The 25,756-nt window shown below is 37.3% G+C and overlaps 2 protein-coding genes and 1 long non-coding RNA gene across 6 annotated transcripts in view; 1 reads left to right on the forward strand and 2 right to left on the reverse strand.

Moving 5' to 3' along the window:
* clstn2b (calsyntenin 2b) overlaps window positions 1–14,367 on the reverse strand; it is a 78,775-nt gene extending 64,408 nt beyond the window's left edge. Inside the window, exon 1 of the mRNA XM_082181154.1 lies at window positions 14,140–14,367. Within this exon, the coding sequence (XP_082037280.1) occupies window positions 14,140–14,200 (61 nt within the window). The 5' untranslated portion in view covers window positions 14,201–14,367. The remainder of the gene's footprint in view (window positions 1–14,139) is intronic.
* LOC309505602 lies at window positions 716–4,744 on the reverse strand. 4 transcript variants are annotated; one of them, XR_014208514.1, is made up of 8 exons: window positions 4,444–4,744; window positions 4,227–4,332; window positions 4,058–4,130; window positions 3,903–3,975; window positions 3,263–3,353; window positions 3,072–3,170; window positions 2,729–2,852; window positions 716–1,106 (listed from the first exon to the last, which is right to left on the reverse strand). It is a non-coding gene; the product is annotated as an uncharacterized lncRNA (long non-coding RNA). The 4 variants fall into 4 exon arrangements; XR_014208515.1 differs by having other exon boundaries at window positions 4,058–4,126; window positions 4,444–4,743; XR_014208516.1 differs by lacking the exon at window positions 4,444–4,744 and having other exon boundaries at window positions 4,058–4,126; window positions 4,227–4,406.
* A 1,481-nt stretch (window positions 14,368–15,848) lies between the features above and the next one.
* The window catches only part of LOC309507059 (uncharacterized protein), a 275,228-nt gene continuing 265,320 nt past the window's right edge, over window positions 15,849–25,756 (forward strand). Inside the window, exons 1-4 of the mRNA XM_082181150.1 lie at window positions 15,849–16,023; window positions 16,282–16,377; window positions 19,936–20,049; window positions 20,349–20,462. Of these exons, the coding sequence (XP_082037276.1) occupies window positions 16,328–16,377; window positions 19,936–20,049; window positions 20,349–20,462 (278 nt within the window). The 5' untranslated portion in view covers window positions 15,849–16,023; window positions 16,282–16,327. The remainder of the gene's footprint in view (window positions 16,024–16,281; window positions 16,378–19,935; window positions 20,050–20,348; window positions 20,463–25,756) is intronic.

The raw sequence follows: 25,756 nt of genomic DNA on the forward strand, positions 1-25,756 counted from the left end.
GTTAATCTATCTTAAAGCTGTTTTAATCCGCTGGCAGCTGTTGTGGGTTTTCCTCCATCCCGAGAGTCCAATCTCCCACCCAAATGCATGCTCTCGCTTTCTCTCATTTTTCATCTCTTCTTACAAATGACATTGTATTTGGGGATTTCTAGCAGGAACTTAGTTTTAATGTATAACAAAATCAACAAGACAAGGTAAAAAAAAAATATATATATTTTTTTCCAATCAATGTAAATGTTTATTTCAACAAACTCAATATCGATTCATAAAATCCCATCGATTTTATATGCCAGTGTTTCTTGCATGAATCAGTGTTTCTAATGAATCTACGCCAACGTAGGCTACTGACCCCAACATTTTAAACAGAAGCGCAGGTAGATGAGATATATATACACTGTAAAGAGGTTGCTGTAAATTTTACAGTAACTTACTGGCAGCTGGATGCCAGTAAGTTACTGTAAAATGTTTTACAGTATTATTACTGTATTTTCACTTACAGTATACTGTACCATTTACTGTAATTGCATTTACAGTATTATTACTGTATTTTCACTTACAGTATACTGTATCATTTACTGTACTTGCATTTACAGTATTATTACCGTATTTTCATTTACAGTATTAGTATTGTTTTTTGTTGTTTTTTTCATTTAAATTTTCTTTTTTTAATTTATGTTTACCCCACCCCCCAAAAAATCACAATAACTCACAAACATTTGTCCTTATAATATTCTTTTTAATCGTTGAACATTTTGTTTTAGAAGTACAAATTACAAATCTTGACCTTTAGGAGCCACTAGCTGAAGAAAAAAAAAGGCAACATCTCCAAAGTCCATAGAATTAATCTCCTGGTGACCATTTATATCTGTAGCATGGCAAAAACGTACACACACTGAAAAGCAAAACAGGCCTTAAAACAATAAAATACAGTCAAAGTCAGTGTTGTGTTGTTACATTTCAGTAATTTTGCCAGTCAAAGTTGACAACCTCTCTGATGAGAAACACTGAGGGTTTCAGGCTGATGCTTTTCTTTGGACCTTTCCAGATTTCCATCTGATCTGTGCCTTTGGTGTTTGGTGCCATCAGGGTTGACTCTCAGAATGAACCTGCAAACACAAGCAAGGAAAAAATATATAATTTTTTCAGACCGGTGTTGGCAGAATTTTCCCTAACCCTCAAACTTGATGCTGCATGTACTTTGGCGTTAATAAAAGCACTACATCTGATTCTGAATCCACCTACAGTAGTGGTGGGGGAAAAATCGATTCTGTTCAGTGTCGCGATATTTTGCGCACGCAATTATATTGATACAGTAGCGCAAAGTATTCCAATATAGGTTATAAGGCTGTGACGGTGGCAGTTTTTTTTACCACTGCGGTGGTAATGGACCAACTACCTGCAGTGGTTGGGGGGTTATTATGAAAATTGAAATAAAAAAATGTAGTTTATTCGAGCAAAAAAGTCTTTATTTGAGCAATTCGGTCAAAGAAGCAACACAAAGCCTGTAAAGCATTCAAATACATATCAGTAAATATTAGAAACTTACATAATAGAAAAGTTAAATCTATATAAAAAAAAAAAAAACTTTCGTTTAATACTTCCACACAAAGACACGTGATTCCACATGAAGCCATACCGCTCTGTGCTTTGAGTGGGATGACACGAGGAGGAAAGAGACCATCGATCTATTTTCTGATATCTTCATGTTTTCTACTTGTTGTAAAAGGTATGAAAAGTGAATTTAATCTTCCACAAGGGCAAGACATTTAAGCTATGTTTGAAATTGCGCTGCCAAAGAGAGCGAAACTAAAAATCAAATAAACTTGACGCGCCGTACATGTCTAATAACAAGCAAAAACTGTGTTGAAATGAATCTGACGTGCAAGTAAAAATGTAGGCTATCTGTCCTACAACGTTTTTCTACTTTACCACAGTAAAGAATGTGAATGTAATAGGCCTAAATAAAAGCGAACCAAGGAAGAAACGTTTATAATCCCCTTCGAAAATCGAGACGTAAGTGAAGATTTTGGGAAAAAAACAAGGTATTAAATGCAGGGATGAGTCACAATTTTTGGATATTCGATTAGTTTATTTAATTATAGAATTATAGTATATCGAATAGGTTGTGTAATTATTCTCTAAAATAAAATCTCCATGTTTTTGGTGCTAATGCGGTGGTGACGCGTTCATATAATTACGTTCTGTAATAAGGTCCTGTGTCCTGAATGTTCAAGGACAAAGTTTTTGCACTAGCCTCCAGTAAATGTGTAGAAGATGTTCACAGATTTAATGTGACATTTGTAGTGAGTTGAGCAGTCTTATTTTTTGTAATGTCTTTGAATAATATGGGGGACATGAATCGCAATATATCGCAGAATCGAATCGCAATACTTGCTGTATCGCAATGTTAGGAAGCGCAATAATATTGAATTGTGGCCCAAATATCGCAATACTATCGAATCATCAAATTTTGGCCAATTTCCACCCCTAACCTACAGGGATGGTATTACCCCATAATACATTACATTAAAATCATTAAAGCTTCATTCTTTTTCAATATTCCTGTAGCTTAGATTTCCAGGGAATGGATAATTTAAATTAAACTTAATACAATGTAAGTTGCTTTGGATAAAAGTGACTTCCAAATGCATGCATGTAAATGTAATGTAATGTAAAAAAAAAAAAAAAATATATATATATATATATATATATATATATATTGGTTTACCTGATTCTGCATTCGACAAAATAGACAGCTAATGCTGAAGAGTCGTCTGTTAGCAGTTGTAACTGGATGATGATTCTGCCCTTCATTGTCAGCATCCATGTTTTTGCTTTGAGAACAGACTCTCCTGAAACAGATAAAGTCACAGCAGCCTTTTAGTGTTATAGTTTACAGAAAAAAAAACTAAAATACAATAACAGAACTTATTACTAACAACAATAACATGTGGGGTGAAGATGAGGTAAGTTATAATGTTGTATGGTGTTTATAGTTTTTAATCAATTAAACAACATTAAAAATATTAGTTAGCAAAACTTTGCTATATTGATAATGGTATATTGCTAACCCTTTCCTCCTCCTTCTCCTCTTCCTCCTCCAACGTCAACCCGTTCTGTGTATTAGTGGAGAGCGTCAGCAGTGATGTACAGTCCGGAGGGAATGGCCGCTGCAAATTCAAAATAAAGAACAGAAAAGAACATGTTTGCCTGCTTAACTAATGCATACTTCAGCTAATTTAGTTGATGTCATCTTACTCACCTGTAGATGTTATCACCATTACGAAGGCAATCACAAAAAAGACTCCAAAATACACCTCCGACATTTCAGACGACATAATTCAGACCACAAACTTGAAAATAAAACAAAAGATGAAATTAACAATGGTGTTGGATAAAGGGTTAGTTTACTCAAAATTGTAAATTCTGTCACCATTTACTCACCCTCAACTTGTTCATAACTTCCATTAAATTATTTAATGTGCTGTATACAAAAGAAGATATTTTAAAGAACATGAGCAACCAAACAGTTACTGGTCCCCATTGACATCCAAAGTATTTTTTCTATTATAGAAGTCCATGCGGACCAGCCACTATTTACCAACATTATTCAAAATATCTTATTTTATATCTTAATAATATCTTATTTTACATAAATGTTCAGACGAAAGAACTTCATGCAAGTTTAGAACACGTTGTGGGCGAGTAAATGATGACATACATAATTTTCTGTTTAAGGTGTACTACGTTATCCCTTTAACTAAGTTTTACTCAGTATTTACGCTGTACATCTGCCAAAAAGTTGTGAAAGAGGAGACAGAACATACCAAAGTTATTATGCTTCTCTGTTTAATAAGTTTACTTCGGCTAATTTAGGTGAAGGTGACCATAACGTTACATACCAGTTGATGTTATCACAATGAAAAGGCTCCAACACACTCCATCGTTGCAGATGGCATTATCCAGATCACAAACCTGAAAATAAATCATATAGGCCTACGTGAAAATATTGTTTAAAACCCGTACTTTAACAAGGGTTTCGTCTATCTCACTTTACCTCAGTATTTCACGTTGAGTTCGCTGTTAGCTCGGTTAACGTTACCGTCGACTCCGCCCGCCTGATGAGCTAACTTGCGTTAAAGAGGCAGAGGAACACACAACCATTATTTTTTATAGTTTTAACTAAAGAATATTTCGGCTAATATAGGTGAACTTAACTTACTCACCAGTTAATATTATCACCGTGACAGCGACCCGGCCGACAGTCAGGAAAAAAGACAGTAATAAAGGCACCAAAAAAAACATTCTGACGACAGTCAGGAAAAAAAGACACTAAAACCATTCAGACGAAAACAAAACGATACATCATGTTAGTTTGCTGTTAACATAAGTAAAAACATTTGAAAATGTTTATTTTATATAAAATAGAAATTATATACTAACCTTTTTGGTGAGTTACATGATCTTTTGTCCGTGCATTAACTGCCACTTCACCCCTCAAAAAAACACTTGAAAAGAAATCCCTCTTGCCATTGGTCAGTTTTTCGCGGGCAAGTTCACTACTGTAAATTGATTTACAGTAGTGAAGAATTACAGTAGTGACCCTATATTTTCCCATAATCCTTTGCTGTTTACAGTAACATACTGTATACATATTTTACAGTATCTTACTGTACATATTACAGTAAAATACTGTTCAAATTACAGAAATCCGTTACAGTGTATATATATATTATGTAAGGAATAATTGACGACAGGCCGTTGAATTATTAGAAAAATAATGCACACCCGAGGTGGTAATGCGGTCACGACGCGAAGCGGAGTGGCCGTTACACCTCGGGTGTGCATTATTTTTCTAATAATTCAACGGCCTGAAGTCAATTATTCCGCTTATACTACAGTTACCACACCTCGAAACATTGTTCAGATTATGTATTTCAAGACGTTTGTAAAGTTTTTGTCATTAAAACGCTCTTGTATGTAGGACTAATTTCTGACGCATCTAATCCCATGCCTCCGTTGCTAATTCCAAAACGTCATTTCAGAGTTAGTAACGGAGGTTTGAGCCGCTGATAGCAGACTAATGCTGGGGACACACGACTCGCTGACACATTCTCTGACTGTTTTCATCGACTGCAGCAGATTTTAAACACCGACTTTGAACACAGACTGTAACGCGCTGAACACGCTTTTGGGCATGATCAGTCATAAGTATCAAATTACATTCATAACCGGCCTTAAAGTGTGTTCCCGGCTTTATGCAGTTATTAATGCAGTTATTAGAGAGAGATGTTGCAATAATGAGACAGAAAAGCATGTGCGTCAATATTATTATTTATTAATTAATTCAATTCGTTTTAATTAATTCGTTAATTCTTTTTTTTTTCTATTATTGACAGATGACAATAGACTAGCCAAATAAATGAAACCCAAAGCCCTTTTAACAAGTAGGCCTATCAATAATTATTTATTTGTTAAAATCTGCAATAAAAATCCGTGCTGCAGGACTATCCATTTATTTAGCCTATATTCAGTTTAATTTTCTATTGATTATAGATAGGACTTTATAGTTTATTTATTCAAATTAAACTGCATGTTTCTATTGATTGTGAAGCTATATTGAAAATTGCAGATCAAGCGCATGGGGCGAAATGCTTTTTCTTGTTATGAATTGTATCCTATTTTCCGTTATTACAGTTGACTACGCGAAGTGATATGGAACTGTAATGCGGTCAAGACCTGCCTGGAACTACTTTAGCCGTGCGTTTCCCTGAAAATAATGCACACCTTAGAACGTTCGTCAACCAATCAGATTCAAGCATTCAACGGCCCTGTAGTAAATAAATATATATATATATATATATATATATATATATATATATATATATATATATATATATATATATATATATAAATAATTTGACGTTTACTTCAATAATATTGTTTGTGTTGATTATATCTGTTGTATAATTAGCAATTGAACTGAATATTTTGGGCCCTGTTGATAACTTTTAACATGAAACAGGAAACATTAACATTAACAAGAAAGCCTGCACTTACTACAAAAAGAATTGTAGAATTTAACTAGGTAATCTGTATTGACACCCAGTCCTAAAAAAATTTAATAAAAAATAGTACGGACCCTGGTATAGACAATATAGCCATTTGTTCACTGTAGAAAGTTGCTTCGGTGTCTTATGACATTAACTGCATATTTCTGGCTGAAGGTTTTCTCAGTTTGAGACCTGCTAGCATTAGTACTAGTTAGTGAGGCTCGTGGCTTCAATCTTAACCGCAGCGCTCATGATAATCACCATTTTCCCGAGCAGCAGAGCAGTTGGCATTGAAGGAGTGCGACTGCTCCCCTGCAGCTTGAGCCTTTAACACAGAGGTAATGTGGGAGCAGAGCCAGATCGGCTCCTTTACGTTTTGAGCTTGTCCACTTTCCACCACTTGCAGAGGTCATCAAAAACGCATTTGACCGGATTGCTTTCATAGTGTAAACGCTCATGTAGTCGAATGTGTCCGAACAGCCACAAAAGTCCGCCTACTGACCCTAATACGTGAACATTATGGGACGTGCGCTAGCCAGACGGGATTTAAACTTTGTCGACTGAAGACCCAAGTTTGGTCTGAAGATGAAAAACATGCCAAACACAATGTTCTCTCAACATTCCTGATTTCACACACTGTAAATGTAAATTGTGCGAGCTTATTTTGTCCATTAGATTAAAAGATAAAAGAAGAAACATACATTTATTCGCACATAGACCCTCCCCTCAAAGAAATCAGGGCAAAAGTGGTTGAAAGTGGACAAAAGAGACGGATAAAACTCCAGGTGTAAACGGGAATGTGTCACCCTCGTCTACTTGTGATCCGATTGACCAAAACACATCTTATTACCAGGTGTAAACTGGGCCTAAGGAGCCAAAATGGTTCATTTCATCACATCACTTTTGGAGGAAAATGAGTTCAGATCATGGAAGGAATGACAGAACAAAGTTACAGAAAATATACAAATAAAATTAAACATTTTTTTAGTGAATTATGAAAATGAGTGTTGTTCTTTGAAAATCCAAAAGGATTGATTGAGGAGATGTGACGGTTCCATGTGCATATATTCAGCATTTAAATGTGTGTGTAATTGTGTTTGTGTTATATGAACAAGAAATAAGAAAGAAATAGGTTCGTGTTTGCTAGATACCGGCAGCAATAAGACAGAGGACAAGTAGAAAAGATGTGAGATGACATCCAGGCCTGCTCTGAAAGTATTTCTCTAATTTATCTTATTTTTCAGGATCATGCCATCTTCCTTAGGATTTCAGGGCCAGTGCCATCCAAAATCCGTCTCTATGATCACATAATGTGAAGGCGTCTGATTAAGTGACTCTCAGATGGTGCCATTAGGCTGCACTAATGGATTAAAATCAACTTAATTCTACAAAGATTACTGGAGATGAGAGGATCAGAGATGAGACCCGATAGTCAGCGGAGTCTCTGGACAAACACACACACACACACACACACACACACACACACACACACACACACACACACACACACACACACACACACGCACGCACACACACACACACACACACATGCTGACAACAGAGGGATTGAGTGACTGTTAGTCTCATGGAGAATCTACAATAAAAAAATCTATATATTTCAATAGCATTCAGAGCATCAGGTCTATAACCACCGGAAACCGAGTGGGACACAATCTCTCCAATAATCAGATTTGATAATCTTGATGCTACTCTGCTGCACTATATTACGAACTGCTCTGTATGTTGTTAGGATGACAAAATCAGCACTTATTAATATGGCTGTGGTGAGATCTTGTGATATTAAAACGTGACGACATTTCTCATCACGATGAAAAGCTTGTGATATATCAGCATGATGGAGTTGAGTTTGTGGCAAAACCTCTGTCTTTTACTGCATATAATAATTCATACTCAGAAAGTAGAGCTGAAGTGACATTTATTACAAGATGACTAGTTAAAATATTTAAAAATGCACTTGCATTGTTTAGCATTTTGCGACTCTCAGTTTCAGTTGAATAAAATACAATTTTTCCAGTAATATATTTAGTCCCTGAAGATTTCTTAAAAATAGTGTTAAAATATCATCTCATCTCGTTCTCGTGAACCCAATATTGTATCATATAGTCTAATCTTGTGAGCTAAGTGTATGTCTTCGGGGGACGCACTCCAAAGTAGGAAGACATCAAGGCACGTTCAATCCAGTGTTAGTTTCAGTTCCTGTCTCCTGAGAGACCTTCATCTGATCGATTTTTTGAAGGTAACATAGATGTATCCATCGCTGCCTTTGATTTCCCACAATCTTGTGCGTTCCATACGGTGACAGTTAAAGGAAGATGGCGTCTGAAAGTTGCGGTTGGTGGTCAGTTTGTGTGTAAATGTGAATGTTTGACCAATTTTCACTTCTGATGTTATTTCTAGTGAGAAATTACTACTGTAGTAATTAAATATACCAATAATACTTAATTCTCAGCAAAGCTCACTCTATTTTGCTGTAGAATAGATCATTAAACTGTTACGCTGCCTCAGAAGTCTGTCTGAAATCAGTTTCGCGAGGTTCCTTCGTGAGCAAACACTGCCTGCAAAGTAATTTCCTAAAAGGCAGCGAGGTAACAAGTCACTGCCTAAGTTTTCGGATGCAGCCAATGTCTGGCAGCACTTGTAATTGTCAAAATGTTTAAAGGTGCTCTAAGCGATGTTGGGTGATGTCACTTCTTGTTGACGATCGAAGTACTGTCAATCAAAACGGAGGCCAGCTCGATCCTCCCTCCTCCTAATCCCCGTCCCCTCCCCAGATGTAAATTCGGGACTTTGCGCGTTCCTTCTCCTTTTCCCTCTTCTTTGCTATTTGTTCATCGAAATTTCGTCTCTTTGGTCGTGTGTGTCGGCCATATCAAAATTCAAGAGAATATAATTCTAACGTTAGTCGTTGTCATTGTCTAGGACATCTCTCCTCTAGCTAACTTCCCTCTTCATGCTTCTCTCTCCTCCACACCCCACACCCCCCTTCACCCCCAAATGATTCTTGTCGGTTATTGGCTGGAACACTGTTTGTTATTTTTCGTGGTCCAGGCTGGGCCAGTTTGTTTTTGTTGCCGTTTGTGGAGCCTGGGCTGTCTACAGAGATCGCGTTTTTTTACAGTGTGTTCAGGGGACAGGCAGCTAGCGGATAGTGAGGAGATGTTTGCTGGATGTGACAAAAAAAAATTCAGCCTAAAAAACGCATGACATCGCTTAGAGCACCTTTAAGAACCGAAGCAGAGCTTGAATTCCATTGTGGTGGAATTTTAAACTTCCATTTTAATGGTGAAAGTGTGCGCAGCCAAACATTTCATATTTGCCAACTGTTTTACGACCGAAATGGCTGAATTGATGCAACTTTTTTTGTCAAATTTTGTTTTGGATTGAAAGAACATCATTTACAGGATTCATGTAAATTGTAACCTAATGTGACGAGACAAGAAACATAAACTGAGACATTAAGAGTAAATGTGTGTGTATTTTCAAATGAAAACATTATTTCATACATACATTAATTTAAAAATTGACTTGCTTTTTTCTGCTTAAATCCCTTTAAGTGCATTCATTAATTATTTAATATTAATATTTAATTAAATAAAAGGGACCATTACATTTGTGAAATTGTGATATTTAGGCTTACATGTAAATATGTACTTTTAAGACCTGCAACCTTTTGTTTTTACTTTATTTTGGGAGTTCAATATAATGTAATATAATGTAGTACTGTTTTCATAATAATATTTTACTTAATATTTCTTTCTCTCTTCTTTTTCTCCATCCTGTAGTGTCCACTCTTGGAATCCCAGCAGCCCCTGGATAGAGGAACATGAGGAACGCTCTGCAATACTGCTGTAACACTCACATAGACCTGATGTAAGAGCTCCTAAACTCTAAAACACACACTGCACCTCCTGCATGAGGAGTATGTAGAGAGCTGTGCGTTCATCAACACAGAGTTAAAGGAGAAATGAGTGAAGAACATATGGTGTGAGCCTCCCATGAGCGGCCAAACACACACACACACACACACACACACACACACACACACACACACACACACACACACACGCTCGCACACACTCACACACACACACACACACACACACACACACACACACACACACACACACACACACACACACACACACACACACACACACACACACACACACACACACACACACACACACACACACACAACACATTTAAGAGTGGAGGAACATGTAGCTTCTAATGTCTGATGATGATGACGATGATGATAATGACACGTTCACTCCACTAATGATTAAATATGATACACGAGTAATGATCAATCATAGAGCTGTCAGAACCCTCGACACATTAATCAAAGGCATGTAAAACGCTGCTTCAGCAAATCCAAACCCAAGAGCCTAACAAGTTCTGTTCAGCCATCCTGGTTAGTTCAAGACTCTTCATCACCGCTGTCTTACAAAGATCCAGTTCCACCAAAAGTCCATTTAAAATACTTTCTATTTTGTAATGTTTTTTTCTATTCTGTTTGGTGACATTAGAGGCACATAAATTACACATTTCACCTTTAAATATCCATGTGAATATTTAAAAGTCAATGCTATATGTCAGCATTGATCATTATTTGAAAATATTATAATAACAAATAATATAACTAATAACAAACAGTAGCGACATTCTGATTGAAATCTAACATAAGATCTAACGATATCTAACATAATCATAGTTTAAAATTTGGGATTCACTGATAGTTTTACAGTTTTTTTCGATTGCTAAACGACAGTGGGCACAACTGGAGTCACATGTGCAAAACTCTAACTACAGTCTGCACAGCAGCAGTTCATGTGGACCAAACTCTAGTTCGTTTTTCATTGCTTGAACACAGTTTTCAAAACTCTACACACTTATCCCATGACTTTAACCACAACCTGCACAACACTGTGGATTTACAGCTTTAAATGCTAACACACTGCTGTCAAAACTGTGAACCACACGTTCAAAACAGAATAGATTTCAGCCTTGTGCCTTTCAAACACTGATGAGTGCAACTTCAGCTGAAAGGCTAAGCAGGGGTCTTGTTTTAGACTTGTTAGTGAACACACACACACACACACACACACACACACACACACACACACACACACACACACACACATATATATATATATATATATATATATAGAGAGAGAGAGAGAGAGAGAGAGAGAGAGAGAGCTCAGAAAGACTAATTTTAGAAATAGAACAAGGAAGACGGGTTGGTGGAGGGAGAAGGGTGGCAGGGAGAGGGCGGATGCGTGCCGGATGTGAGGACACGAGTCCAGAGGGCACTCCAGAAGGTTCTTCCTCAGGTGCATGGCAAGAGAGAACATTATATGTGATGTTGATGAAAACCTGTGGCCTGATGCTAGAGAGAGGCAGGATTAGCCCCTCAATTATTTGTTTGAATTACAGTATGTACTTTTAGTTTCTACCTTTTTTTTCTCATTACTGTAATTACGTAAATTACTACAGACTATTGAAGCAAACTGCTAATTTTCATTTACCTTAAAGAATTGTTATGTTCTAAAAATTTTAATAAATCATGTGAAAGAATGTCACTCTTTTCTTTGAAGAAAATATTACTTTGTATGAAGTCACTGAAATTTTTCAAACTGTAAAGATGAAAAGTTTGTATTTTCTGTATTGGTGTTTGATGCTAGTGTTTTTCCTCTCAGTGTGTTCTGAGTGACAGTGTGTGTTATCTCAGTGAGGGTTGTGTATAGTGTTTGGCTGCACTGAGCCTGTTTTGAGCCATGTGTTAAGAGTTGTGTTGCTCTGAATGAGTTTTGCAGGTGATGTGAACTGTTTAGCTCAGGTGACTGCTGCTGTGCAGACTGTAGTTAGAGTTTTGCACATGTAGCTCCAGTTGTGCTCACTGTCGTTTAGCAATCGAAAAAAACTGTAAATATCAAAATGTTACAATGAAGTATATGAAAGATTTGAAAGATTACATTTTACAGTGTTACTAAGTTAGTAGGATTCTTAATGAGTAACTTTAAGTGAGGTGGTGATGGTAAAGGCAATTTAAATGAAAAAGAAAGTGGAAGTGTACCGTTACCGATAAATAAAAAAAATCACTAAAATCATTGTGCAAACCTATTTAAAATCAATAGTTTCTCCCAGTAAAGAACCGTTTAGAACAACAAAAACATAGTGAAAAGACATATTTGCAGTATATACTATATTTATAATCCCACCAGACCTAATACCTTGAGTTTGAGCTACATTTTATATATAAACTATGAAAGAAGTCCAAGATGTCATTGATTGAAAACCCAGGGTCTGTGTAGTTCCTTTCTCTTCATAATAATGCATTGTCCTTTGTTGCTTAGAAACATAACGCAATAGACTGACCTGAGAATTCAGCAGCTGCCCATCGTGTGTGTGATTGAGTGAGTGTGAGTGTGTGTATGTGAGTGAGTGTGTGTGTGTGAGTCAGTGAGTGTTTGTGAGAGTGTGTGTGAGTTTGTGTGAGTGCGTGTGTGAGTGTGTGTCAGTGTGTGAGTGAGTGAGTGAGTGAGCGAGCGAGTGAGTGTGTGTGTCAGTGTGTGTGTGTGTGAGTTTGTGTGAGTGAGTGTGTGTGTGTGTGAGTGTGTCAGTGTGTGAGTGAGTGACTGAGTGAGTGTGTGTATGAGAGAGAGAGAGAGCGAGAGCGAGAGAGAGAGAGAGAGAGAGAGAGTGTTTGTTTGTTTGTGTGTGTGTGTGTGTGTGTGTGTGTGTGTGTGTGTGTGTGTGTGTGTGTGTGTGTGTGTGTGTGTGTGTGTGTGTGTGTGTGTGTGTGTGTGTGTGTGTGTGTCACAGTAGCTACAAACACAAAGGTGTCTAACTACCAATACTAATCTTTACTGACACTGATCCGATATTTTGTGATTTCCAGATGTTTCAGATCATTCCAGGCCAAATTAACCACTGTATTATGTAGACACACAGTTATTTTGTTTGTCTGTGTCTGTATAAGAGAGAAATGGAGATTTGTTGTTCTGTGACAGGGACAAACAGCCTGAGGAGTCTCTAGCTAGTCAACTGAATAATGAAACACACAAACAAGCAAAGTTGAAACACAGGATGGATAAACACTGAAAATGGAAAGAGAAAGACAAAAACATGGATCACAGGATAGGGCAGGACAACATTATAAGACAAGAATAAGAACAGGAGAAAGAGAGAAGCTGAGCATTGATACATTATTTATAAGCTTAATACTTTATATCTTCAGTTTGGTGTGACGACACGCTACCAAACCAATCTATTTTATGAGAAGGTTTATGCAGTAAAGGCACTCACACACACACACACACACACACACACACACACACACACACACACACACACACACACACACACACACACACACACACACACACACACAATCATGTTATCTCAATCCCTTCTTAAATTATTTCAAAATCTGATTTACCGTACTGTAAACTATTGTCGTATATTACAGCAGAATTGCCAGAGAGTATTTAATTAATTGAAGTTAATCTAACTCACTGCAAAAACATTAGTTTATCATCATTATTTTGAATTTTAAAAACATTTTATATAGATACTATATTTTTACACTTGCAAACTGGACCACTTTACTCTTTCAAATCAAAACTTTTGTCATATGACACTTATTGTGACAGATAAGAGTCCCAAAAACAGATTTTTATCCCCAAAAAACTCACATAGAGCACTGCAATAAATGTTGTACCAGTATCAAAGTTTCATTACAAAAACATCTAAATCTGACATTCAATCTTCAATCTCAAGACAACCATCAAAACTCCTAATTAAAAACAATTAATGAGAATGTTGCAAAGGTCTAGAGTTTAACATGATCTGACTGTGAGCAGAAACTTATATTTTCAAAACTCTGATCGAAAGGATGAAGGTCATTCAGAAGAAGCGCATAAAAAACTCTCTCAGACCGGCTACTACAAATTCATTTTTCATCAAGTGCTTTAATTGTTATGTTTAAAGTGTTTTGTCTCATAAATACATCATGTCGTATTTTTAAGAAAAGATGTGTTGATGTAGGATGTTGTCTTACCTCTGTGCGCGCGCACGCAGGACAGTCCGAGCGCGAGCATCAGGATCGATATTCGTTTCATTGTAGTAAAACTCCTCTGGTCTTTCTGTTCTTCCTGATCTTTCTCACACTAACACAACGAGTTCAATCAGTGAAATGTAATAGCCTATGTGTATCTAAATTAAATAGCAGAATCAACAATAAGAGTCGCTGAAAGATTTCAGGTGAATTCATTTGATGCTCTGTCGCGTGAAAGAGCTCGAGACTCTGAGTCCAGAGAGAGAGAGAGAGAGAGAGAGAGAGAGAGAGAGAGAGAGAGAGAGAGAGAGAGAGAGAGAGAGAGAGAGAGAGAGAGATTTCCTCAATAACTATAGTTATAGGCTATAGCCTACTTGACCACCGCTTACAATTGCTATGTTTCAAATAAAATGCCATTCTCTAAACCGATACTGTAGGGTTGCTGGCACTGGCAGTGGCACCCAATAAATTGTCTGTTAATATTTTTTAAGAATTAACTCAGCCTGCAAAAATTCTGAAAATAGTGATATTGTTAGTCTACTCTGTGAAGGATCTTGAAAAGTCGATGATTGGCTCCACCTGGTGGTCATTTTCGTGAAATACAGTCTGGTACAAGTCTGGGTACGAGTAAACAAGCCTTCGTGACCATCAGTCAGATGACAAAGGCATCTTGTGAAACAGGTTTTGCAGCAAAGTTGATTATGTTGATAATTTGGAGGCCTGAAAAAAAAAAAAAAATAGAGAATATAAAGAATATGATACAGTCGGCTTAAGTACATTGAAATGTGTTTAATAAAAAGTTAATTTAACAATTATACCATTTTTGATATTCCAGTTGTCATGCAGGTTTGTTTACGCATTATCGCATAGGCCCACATGAAAGATGACGAGATTAAATGACTATTGAAGTTTTAATACATTTGTACAAAAAAAGGAAAACATCTTTACAAATCGAAAGACATTTCAAAGTTAGCCTACTTTATTTACGCAATTACTTTATAATATAGGCTATAGGCTATTTTTGTTTATCATTTTTCCTTTCAGATTCTTATAATTGTTTTTCTACTAATTAATTGCACAGTTGATTAGACCTGATATAGGCCTACCTTTGAAGTTCCTTACTCGCTGAGAGTATCCCAGCAAACATTTATGTTGTGGCAACGTCTGTGGCACGTTGCATTTCTACTATGGCAATGTGGCTGTATGTGCCACAACATTAAACATTGCACGCGACAGGGCTGTAGCAACGATGATGCTCGACATTCAGCAACTGAGAGACGACGTTCTGACGATTTATTTTTAAATTCTAGACATAGGCCTATATACCCCATTTAGCATGTTAGGTTTTGAGGTGAACTTTTTTAATTAGTCAGATATGTTAGATGATTATATACTTTTTAAATATTGTTTATCATTATTATTTTATAGACCTAACAGTGAATTAATTATAGTCAACACCTGCAAGTGTACACTTTGAAGAGAAAAATTACAGAAGGTTAAAGGTTAATACAACTTTATTAAACTCGTTTTCTCGACAAAATGAACTCGTGTCCACCTAATTTAAGTTTGCCTTACTGTATCTTTTAACATTATACTAACTAAGTGAATGTCTGTAATAATTTATTCAGGGTAAACTGCACCAAACTTGCAACTCCTTGCAGAGGCTTGAGATCAAGCGCGTAACGTGACGTCATTGTCGCTCGCGTCACAAATTCAGAGTGAAAGTAAATGTTCAGAGTTCATGTTTCGCCATTTAAACGGTCTAAATTGACTCTACATAACGGAGTAACATAGTGTTCAATAAGAAGATTATAATGAAATTACGTGTGGCTGCTTGAAAGAAATGGAAGATTTGTGAATCTGTAGGCTAATTAAATGTTGATCAAGGTGAGTGTTCAGGTCTCGAGAAGCTTTACAGGTGACTTCCTCATTCATGTTTTCCCTGAAGAAAGCAGTACGTAGTTATTTGAATTTTTTTCCATTTTAAGCAAGTTAACGTGGTTTCATTGGTTTTCCGTGTTGTCTGTGGTTTATTTGAGCATTTGTGTTACGACTATTGTGTGTTTGAACGCCGCATCTCAATCCTGTTTCTCTAACTCTCAGGATCCGTTCAGTTGAATTATTGTGTTTGTCATTTCCATCCAGAGTCAGTGTAGGAGATCAGCTTCTGTTCCAACTGTTCATCTTCATCATGGATGACACACAAACATCCAGAGTTGAAGATGTTTCTCCAGGATGCAGGTACTTTGAATAAATTAACACTATATTAAATCACAAAATGACAGAAACTGGAACTGTATTGTTTATAATATTGACTGTGGGGTGCACTTGTTAGTAGCCTATGATTTTTACATCAAAATTGTCATATAGAAATGAAAGGCATTTTCCTACCCTGATTTTAGCCCTCTGATTTGAACGCTCTTAAAGGGATAGTTCACTCAAAAATGAAAATTGTGTCATCACTTACTCAACCTCGTGTTGTTCTAAACCTGTATGGGTTTCTCTGTTCTGTTGAACACAAAAGAAGATATTTTGAAGAATGTCAGTAACCAAACAGTTGATGGACCCCACTGACTTCTATAGTATTTTTTTTCCCCACTATGGAAGTCAACGGACACATCAACTGTTTGGTTACCGACATTCTTCAAAATATCTTCTTTTGTGTTCAACAGAACAGAGAAACCCATACAGGTTTAGAACAACACGAGGTTGAGTAAGTAATGTCTTATCCCTTTAAGGGTAGGTCTGTGCAATATGGACAAAAAACCCAATCATGATTTCTTTGATCAATTTTTTAATTTCGATTTTAATCACGATTTTGACACACGGACACGCTTTACATAAATGCATTCAGTGTGAATTGACATATGGCAAAACAAATATTGGGTAATCAAACCATAAAAAAAAGATAAATATATTTTTATAATGTAATGCTAATCCAGCCTTTATCACTGTATAGAATACTGTAAATTAACATATTATCTGCCTCATTCTGTGATAAGAAGCCACGTTGACAAAAATAAATTTCAAACACTCAACTGACGATATGAAGTGAGTATGACATGTTATTCAATGTTGTCTTTTGTTGGACAACAGGTTTATAAATGCTTCGCATTACAAGTTTGGGAAGATATTTGACGCGTGTTGCTTTAGTGACTTGCAGTGACTTGCAGTGACTTGCGGGCGGGCGGGCGGGCGGACAGGGGGGGGGGGGGGGGGGGTGGGGGGGGTAGCGGGGGTGAAAAACTCCTTTTTCTCAGAATACTGAAGCCTTATTGAATCACACAGTTCCTTGCCACTGTTTTACTATTGAGTTTTTATGTGGCACCTGCTTGTCTGTTTTATGTTATGTCCTCTTATGTGTTTGACATTGTACCTTGAGCGTCTTGCACATCTTTTCCAATGTGGTTTTACACTGCAAATGGCTAATAAAGTGAACTGAACTGAACTGAACTGAACTGTTGCCTTTGGCTTGCTCAGTTGGGGATATTTTGGGGATATTAATTTAATTTGATCAATCAATAAATTCCACTAGAAACAAACCTTGTTGTATTATTTTAATTGAATACTGTGAAGCTGCTTTGATACAATCTGTATTGTGAAAAGCGCTATACAAATATACTTGACTTGACATGACTTGACACAGTGAAACTGCACGAACCTACGGCGCGATAGCCCACCGAAACGGGCTGGGCTATCCTTCTATAAAAGCGGGCATTTCGCCATAAGATTTCAGATTAATTCGATTGAAAGCGACAATCGCCCGGTCATGCAGCATGTTGGTACAGCCGTCTATGCAATACTCGTTCACATTATCTGAGTGCTATGGGAACACAATTCAATAACGCCGTACTATTCACCTTATTCTGCGCCCGTTCTATTTCCCATGATTCATAGCGGTTTCAACTGACTAAACGGTTTTCTACTTCCGCTTGAAGTGTTTGTTTACATAGAATGTTAGTACTAGCGTAAAGGCTACGGTGATCGTTTGTAGTTATTAAAAGTAGTAGATAGGGCCGTAGACTCGAGACCGCTTTTCTATGGTCTCGGACTTGTCTCGGACTCGCTGGCATTCGGACTCGGACTTGTCCCGGTCTCGGCCACTGGTCTTGCCAAATATGGCTTTTGGTCTCGACCGAGTCCAGGTGTCTTTATTATGTTCCCAGTAAGCACACATACGTCGCCGCGATATTAAAACAAAATATTATTGGAGGGAAAGTGAAACACTGGCCACCTAATTACTTGCGTTGCGATGGGCATTTCGGCTCTTTTTCGTGAGCCGGTGTTCCGACGATTTGCGCTGCCTTGTCGAAAAATGCTACCGTAGTGCGAATTGATCACAGAGAATGTCATTCATTCTCTATTGTTTCCATAATGGTGTAAATCTCACAATATTATGATATCGTTATTTCATTTAAAACAGGGTAAATGTATGGGGTGCATATTTTGATATTTTAAACGAACTAGCAATTATCACATTTGATATAACAAGTAAAAATTACATTATTGTATATTATATGAAATACAATTATAATAAAATTCTAAGTTATGACTACTGTATACTGTACTGTTTTTATTTTTAAAACGATGTGAAAAGTAAACATTTCGGCTCGTTTGACTCATCTCACTGAAAAGAGCCGGTTCTTTTGACTCACAAACGGCTCTTTAAAAAATAAATCTTTAAATAAATTCATGAAAGTCCACCGCTAGTGCAACGTGAATATTCACATTTTTTAATTGTCCATAACAACCTGAAAACTTGCCTGCTTGCCTTGCACATTTAATTAATGGGCAGAGTTTTCAGACTTTCAGACGCAGCTAACCACTCTAAACGTTTACTTTATTGAATGTAGCCTATCTGATACGGAACCGGACATGGGCATTATCTCCTTCTTATCTTATGCTCGAAACACTCAGTTTCTAAAAAGTTTGAAATCTTCTTTGAATTGTTAAAACAACCAAGAACAGCACATGAGGAGCTTGAACTCATTCTCTCGCTGCTAGTACAGGTCAAGCGCTACGAACCGGAAGTAGGCAACCGGAGTCGTTGTTATGGCAGCGCACATTGTTTAGAGCAGAATAAGGTGGATAATGACAATCACTCTACGGCCTTGGCCTAAAACACTTGATACATCATTACATATCAGAAATCACTGGTCACAGATCAGGCATTAGAATAAACACCATTAGAGTTCATGTCGTAAAAGTCTGTTTGCAGAGCCTGCACCGACAGAATCCACAGGGAAATATATTCTGAATACAAATACATAATGCTCCACTGATACATTCACATTGAAATATAATTAAAATCCAATAAGACTAGCCTTCTCATAAAGTGCTCTTTACATGCTTTTTTAAAACCTTATAATATAATGATTATCATCATAAAGGAATAAATCTTTCTCTTTTTAATAGTTTACTTTAGTTCATCAGAAGATAAGCAAGTCTTTGGATCATTCAGTAGGATTCAAGAGTGGAAAGACACAGACTGATCTCAGGCATAACATTTCTAGAGAACATGATTAACATTTTTATATTATGGTGTTTTGGTATTGTGGTATTCATTCTTGGTGATACCAATGTGGTATTATCTTCATTTTATAATTTAACATTGTTGCTCACACAGAAGGACACATCTATGAGAGCACTTAGTTTAATTTACAGTTTTTGTATCAACATAGTATAAAAAAAAAAAGAAGTGCTCTTTAAAGTAACAAAAAAATATGTAATTTAAAAAATATATACTGTATAATAACAAAACTATTTTAATGCAATTACGTTAATCTCTCTTTGTTATAGCTCAGTTCATCAGAAGAGATCAGAATCAGAGCCCAGCTGTGTGTCTATGAGGAGAGACAGGTCTATGGATCATTTAGTAGATTTCAAGAGTGGAGATACACAGACTGATCTCAGGTATAACATTTCTAGATAATATATAATTTGTATATTATGGTGTTTAGGTAATGTGGTATTTATTCTAGGTGTGTTTATCTTCATTTTATATTTTTACCATTGTTGCTCACACAGAAGGACACATCAATGAGAGCACTTAGTTTAATTTACAGTTTTTGTATCAACATATTAAAAATACAAATAAGAGCTCTTTAAAGTTTTTTTTTTCTTTTATATAAATGAATATGTGATTTAAAAAAAAATATATATAATAATGAAAACTATTTTAATGCACTGACTTTAATCTCTCTTTGTTATAGCTCAGTTCATCAGAAGAGACCACAACCAGAGCCCAGCTGTGTGTCTATGAGGAGTGGCGAGTCTATGAATCAACCATTAGATTTTAAGAGTGGAGATACACAGACTGATCTCAGGTATAACATTTCTTACAAAATATTATAGTATTGTCACGGCTAGTTGTTCTGAACAAAGCAAACAACAGGAATAATCCAGGAAACAGTCTTTAATTCAAAAATACCCAGGGAGCATAAATTCTAAAACAAATGAGGGAACTAATAAGATAATAAACTGGACGATAGGCAGGGCTGGACTGGTAATCTGGCATACCGGGCAAATGCCCGGTGGGCCGACGTGCTTTTTGGGCCGATACATCTCATACTTTTTTTTTTTTTTTTACGGCCCATAAAACTCATACATCGGCGGCCCATTCGTTTTGTTTTGTTTAATTGACGGCGCTGGGTTAGTGCCGGTGTAATGCATTGGTCAAAAAAAAAAGTAAGCGTTAGGTTTTTTTTCCACTGACAGACCGGCCCATGAAACGCGTAAATCAGCGGCCCATTGGTTGTTTTCTTGATTGACACTGGGCTGGCCCAATCATATCTTTAAACACATCCCCCTTTGGGCTTTGAGTGAGCGTGCAATGTCAGTGTGTATCTGTCAAAACAGTCTGAGACATGGAGAAGAAACGTAAGGAATGTGCAGAGAAATAGCGTGAAAAATAGATACAGGCCCTTCAAGCAGACGCTGTAAAATGTGTCAAAATATATGTTTTCTGCAGCAGCAGGACCTTCATCAGCTCCCGTGGCTGATGAGGAGGATAGTGAGGAGGATCAGGAGAGAGATGAGAAAGGGTAGAGTCTGCGGTAAGCAGAACTACGTTCAAAACACTTTGGCTATGAGTGTAGGAACCCATTACCCAGTTACGCATTATTTCCACATCTGCATAGTTGACGATTAAAGAAATTTACTAGAAGTTTAAAGAGACGCGTTTTTATCCATGTTTTCCGCCAAAATAAAAGCTTGATGCAGTTTCCGTCAAAAAAAAGATCATGTGCTTATCTCTTTCAAGTTTAGAAATCAGCACAAAACTAATTATGAAAGTTTTCTTTATTTTTCAGTGCATTTGTTTTACAATATATGGCTATTAGGCTACTCTCATGAGATTAATATTATAAATATTATTATGTAGTAGTGTAATATAGACAGACACTGTTACTGTTGCCTTTGGCTTGCTCAGTTGGGGATATTTTGGGGATATTTAATTAAATTTTATCAATCAATAAATTCCTCTTGAAACAAACTTTGTTGTATTATTTTAATTTAATACTGTGAAGCTGCTTTGATACAATCTGTATTGTGAAAAGCGCTATACAAATATACTTGACTTGACATGACTTGACTAAAAGAAGTTTGATTTTTTCTTTGTTTAATTTGCACACTGAATATGGGTTGGAGCTTTTAATTTCGAACCCTCAAACTGCACCAGATTGATGAATATAACATTAAAATGCACAAAATGTTCTTAGGGGGAGCCTGCCCCCAAACCCCCCTACACACAAAAAAAAAAAATGGTTCTTCAGCGGTTCTTTGCGGTGGTTAAGGTGCTATATAGCACCACTACCATTTAAAGAACCTGTTAAGCCCAGTTTGGTTCTTCAGCGGTTCTTTGGGGTGGTTAAGGTGCTATATGGCACCTCTTATGGTTCTACATAGCACCATTTGACAAAGGTAGGTTCTATATGGCACTTAAAGTGGTTCCCCTATGATTACAAGCCAATGAACCACTTTTAGTGCTATTTAGCACCATTTTTGTTTAGAGTGTAGAAGGACTGAGGTCCACCCACCACAGTTTTACCAAAAATCCTGTGAGAAACACTGGTATTGCTATGCCAATGCAGCTTATAGCTTGTTTTTTGGATGCATCACTGTGGAGTATAGTTCAATTGTATTAATAAATTACAATTTTGTACTTATTTCATCTGTTAACTCTCACTCGTTTATACTCACTCATTACATGGCATTAGTGGTTTTAATGAATAGGAGTTGAACAAAAACATATTCAAGGGCGTGCAAAGATGGGTGGTGTTTATGATCATATGTAGTGGGCCAGTCTGGGCCAAAATGCCAGGGCCGATTTTCTGTCCCAGTCCAGCCCTGACGATAGGTGTAATAAATGAAACAGACATAGACTATGAAAAATAGGTCAACTGACGGGGCACACTGGTAAACTGGACAGAACCAAAAACACAGTGAAACAAAGTAAAACAACAGAGCATACAGTACATGTTACAAGTAGCATTTTATTTTATCATTATAATATTATCAAACTTGGTCTCTCACTTCGGCTAATATAGTAGTAATACATCGCGCTCTTAGTCACTTCGCACTTCAACTTCTCATCAGATTTTCTGTCACAATCAAATGCTCTCTAGAATCTACAACGTCCCGCTCTGTCACGCGAACTGCTGTAGCGCGCACACAGTCTGCTCCAGTCCAGATACACGACAGCACAGAGTGGATCATACTGTATGCACAAGTCAATGCAGACCACAAAACATATCGGATCCTTTGAATTCTGCACAGAATGCTATATTTTAAAGCAGTGGGGAACCGTCAGGGCCCTCAGAGAGTGCCTCAACTATTGTAAAAAATTTACTAAAAAAAACTATTGTAACTTTTTAAATAAAAAGTTATCAGTTCTAATGTTATTTGGGGAATTTATAATTTGACAATACACATCTAAAAATCTTTTTGAGGAAATAAACTCTTCATGTCTGCCTATTAAGTGTGTGTTTTGTTATGTAGACATCCGTTTTCTCCATATTAGAACATTTCCGTCTAATGCTTTCAGCTCTGTGATTGGTGGTCCAGCTGTGAAATTACAGAGGGCCAAGCCATAGCAAGTCAATGGTAGACTAATTTGAAATGACAGGAAAATTGACCTATCATATTGTCTCTTAAAGGTATAGCGGAGGATGTTTTACTTCCTGGTGGGTAGTCTAAACTATTGGTCCTCCTAATTGTCAATCATTCTGGTGAATCAATCAAACTTTTCAAAAAGTGGAGAGGGTGGGTCTTATCTAAAATTTGGAAAGATCCTCCGCTATACCTTTAATAGGTGTGGCTTGTTATCACTGACGCATTCCGCCCGCTGTGAGGAACTCGATCGGAAAAAACCCAGATGATAAAATAGCTAGCACTATTCGCTATCAAACTATATAAAAAAGAAGTGGTGGAGCATTTCAATATGTCCCACCCTGTATTCCTGTTTTAGTGGAAATTACGTCAAAATATGAAATAATGCTGTGAGTTTCAAGGCACTTCAGTGGGCCTTTAACCATATCCCACCTCATTAGCAACAATTTGCAATACAACATGAACACAATAAGTACATTGTTCCTAAAAAAAATTTATGTAAGTACATAGTAGTTAAATACATTGTTCCTAAAAAAAAATGTATGCAAGGACATAGTAGTTAAATATTAATAGGGGAAATATTAATAATTAATCATAACTCATTATAATTAATTATACATATTTGGATCAGTTAATCGAATTAACTTGATAAAGTAGAATTAACTTTATAATCAATTAACCTGTTCATCCAGAGAACAGTTTTGGTTGTCTATCAACTCTCAGAAAGGGTATTTTTCATGATCACAAAAAAAAAAAAAAAAACTCTTAGCACGTACAGCGCTTATAGTTTGTAGCAGCATCCGAAATCGTTTAAGTGACATTAAGAAACATCAGAGAATCAGGATCACCTTAAAGGGGCACAACTTAGAAATGCATCTGGCTGCAGATGGTTACTTGTTTTTTTTTTGTTTTTTGTTTTTTTATAGGGACAATGCATGTTTACATTTACATTTAGATTTAGTCATTTAGCAGACGCTTTTATCCAAAGCGACTTACAGATTAGGACTAAGTTAAGCGAGTCATCATGAAGAGGCAAAAACAACGCAAGAAGTGCTCAAAATACGAAGTTCAGGCATTATTCAGAGTAGCATAAGCCCGATAAGCGAGGTTTTTAAAGGAAAAGGGAAGGTTTTTTTTTATTTATTTTTTTAAGAGGTTAAGTGCTCACGGAAGAGATTGGTTTTCAGTTGTCTTTTGAATGTTGTCAGGGATTCTGCATTCCGGATGAGGGTGGGGAGAGCGTTCCACCAGCATGGAACTGTGAATAAAAATGTTCTGGAAAGAGATTTAGTGGCTTTCTGCGATGGAACCACGAGACGTCGCTCGTTGGCCGATCGTAGGCTTCTGGTAGGGGTGTAGACTCGTAGGAGTGAGTGAAAGTAGGAGGGAGCTGAGCCTGTGATAGATCTGTAAGCAAGTGTCAATGCCTTGAACTTGATGCGAGCAGCGAGAGAGGTAGCCAGTGCAGAGAGATGAACAGAGGAGTGACGTGGGCTCTTTTGGGCTCGTTGAAGACAAGACGAGCTGAAGCATTCTGAATCATTTGTAGAGGTTTAGTTGCACATGATGGAAGTCCGGCCAGAAGAGCATTGCAGTAGTCAAGCCTAGAAATGACCAGGGCCTGGACGAGAAGTTGTGTTGCATGCTCAGTAAGGAAAGGCCTGATCTTCCTGATGTTGTGCAGTGCAAACCTGCATGATCGAGCTGTCTTTGAAATGTGATCTGTGAAAGTCAGCTGGTCATCAAACGTTACTCCAAGATTTCTGACCGACCTTGATGGGGTGATTGATGATGAATCTAGCTGGATAGTGAAGTCGTGCTGTAGAGATGGATTGGCAGGGAGGATGAGAAGCTCAGTCTTTGCCAGGTTGAGCTGCAGGTGATGTTCCTTCATCCATGCCGAGATGTCCGTCAGACAGCTTGAGACCCGTGCAGCTACTGTGGGATCATCTGGTTGAAACGAGAGGAAGAGCTGTGTGTCATCAGCATAGCAGTGGTAGGAGAAGCCGTGTGCCTGTATGATGTGTCCCAGTGATGTGGTGTAGATGGAGAAGAGGCAGTAGCGGTTTTTGGCACGGGCGAACCGGGCAATCGCCCGGGGCGGCATTTTTGGGGGGGCGGCACCGCTGAGAAAAACAAACAAAAAAAAACTCGTCTCGACTCGCTGGCATTCGGACTCGGACTTGTCCCGGTCTCGGCCACTGGTCTTGCCAAATATGGCTTTTTGTCTCGACCGAGTCCAGGTGTCTTTATTATGTTCCCAGTAAGCACACATACGTCGCCGCGATATTAAAACAAAATATTATTGGAGGGAAAGTGAAACACTGGCCACCTAATTACTTGCGTTGCGATGGGCATTTCGGCTCTTTTTCGTGAGCCGGTGTTCCGACGATTTGCGCTGCCTTGTCGAAAAATGCTACCGTAGTGCGAATCGATCACAGAGAATGTCATTCATTCTCTATTGTTTCCATAATGGTGTAAATCTCACAATATTATGATATCGTTATTTCAT

This window comes from Leuciscus leuciscus (genome assembly GCF_965113295.1).
Source record: "Leuciscus leuciscus genome assembly, chromosome: 9".
Lineage (NCBI taxonomy): Eukaryota > Metazoa > Chordata > Actinopteri > Cypriniformes > Leuciscidae > Leuciscus > Leuciscus leuciscus.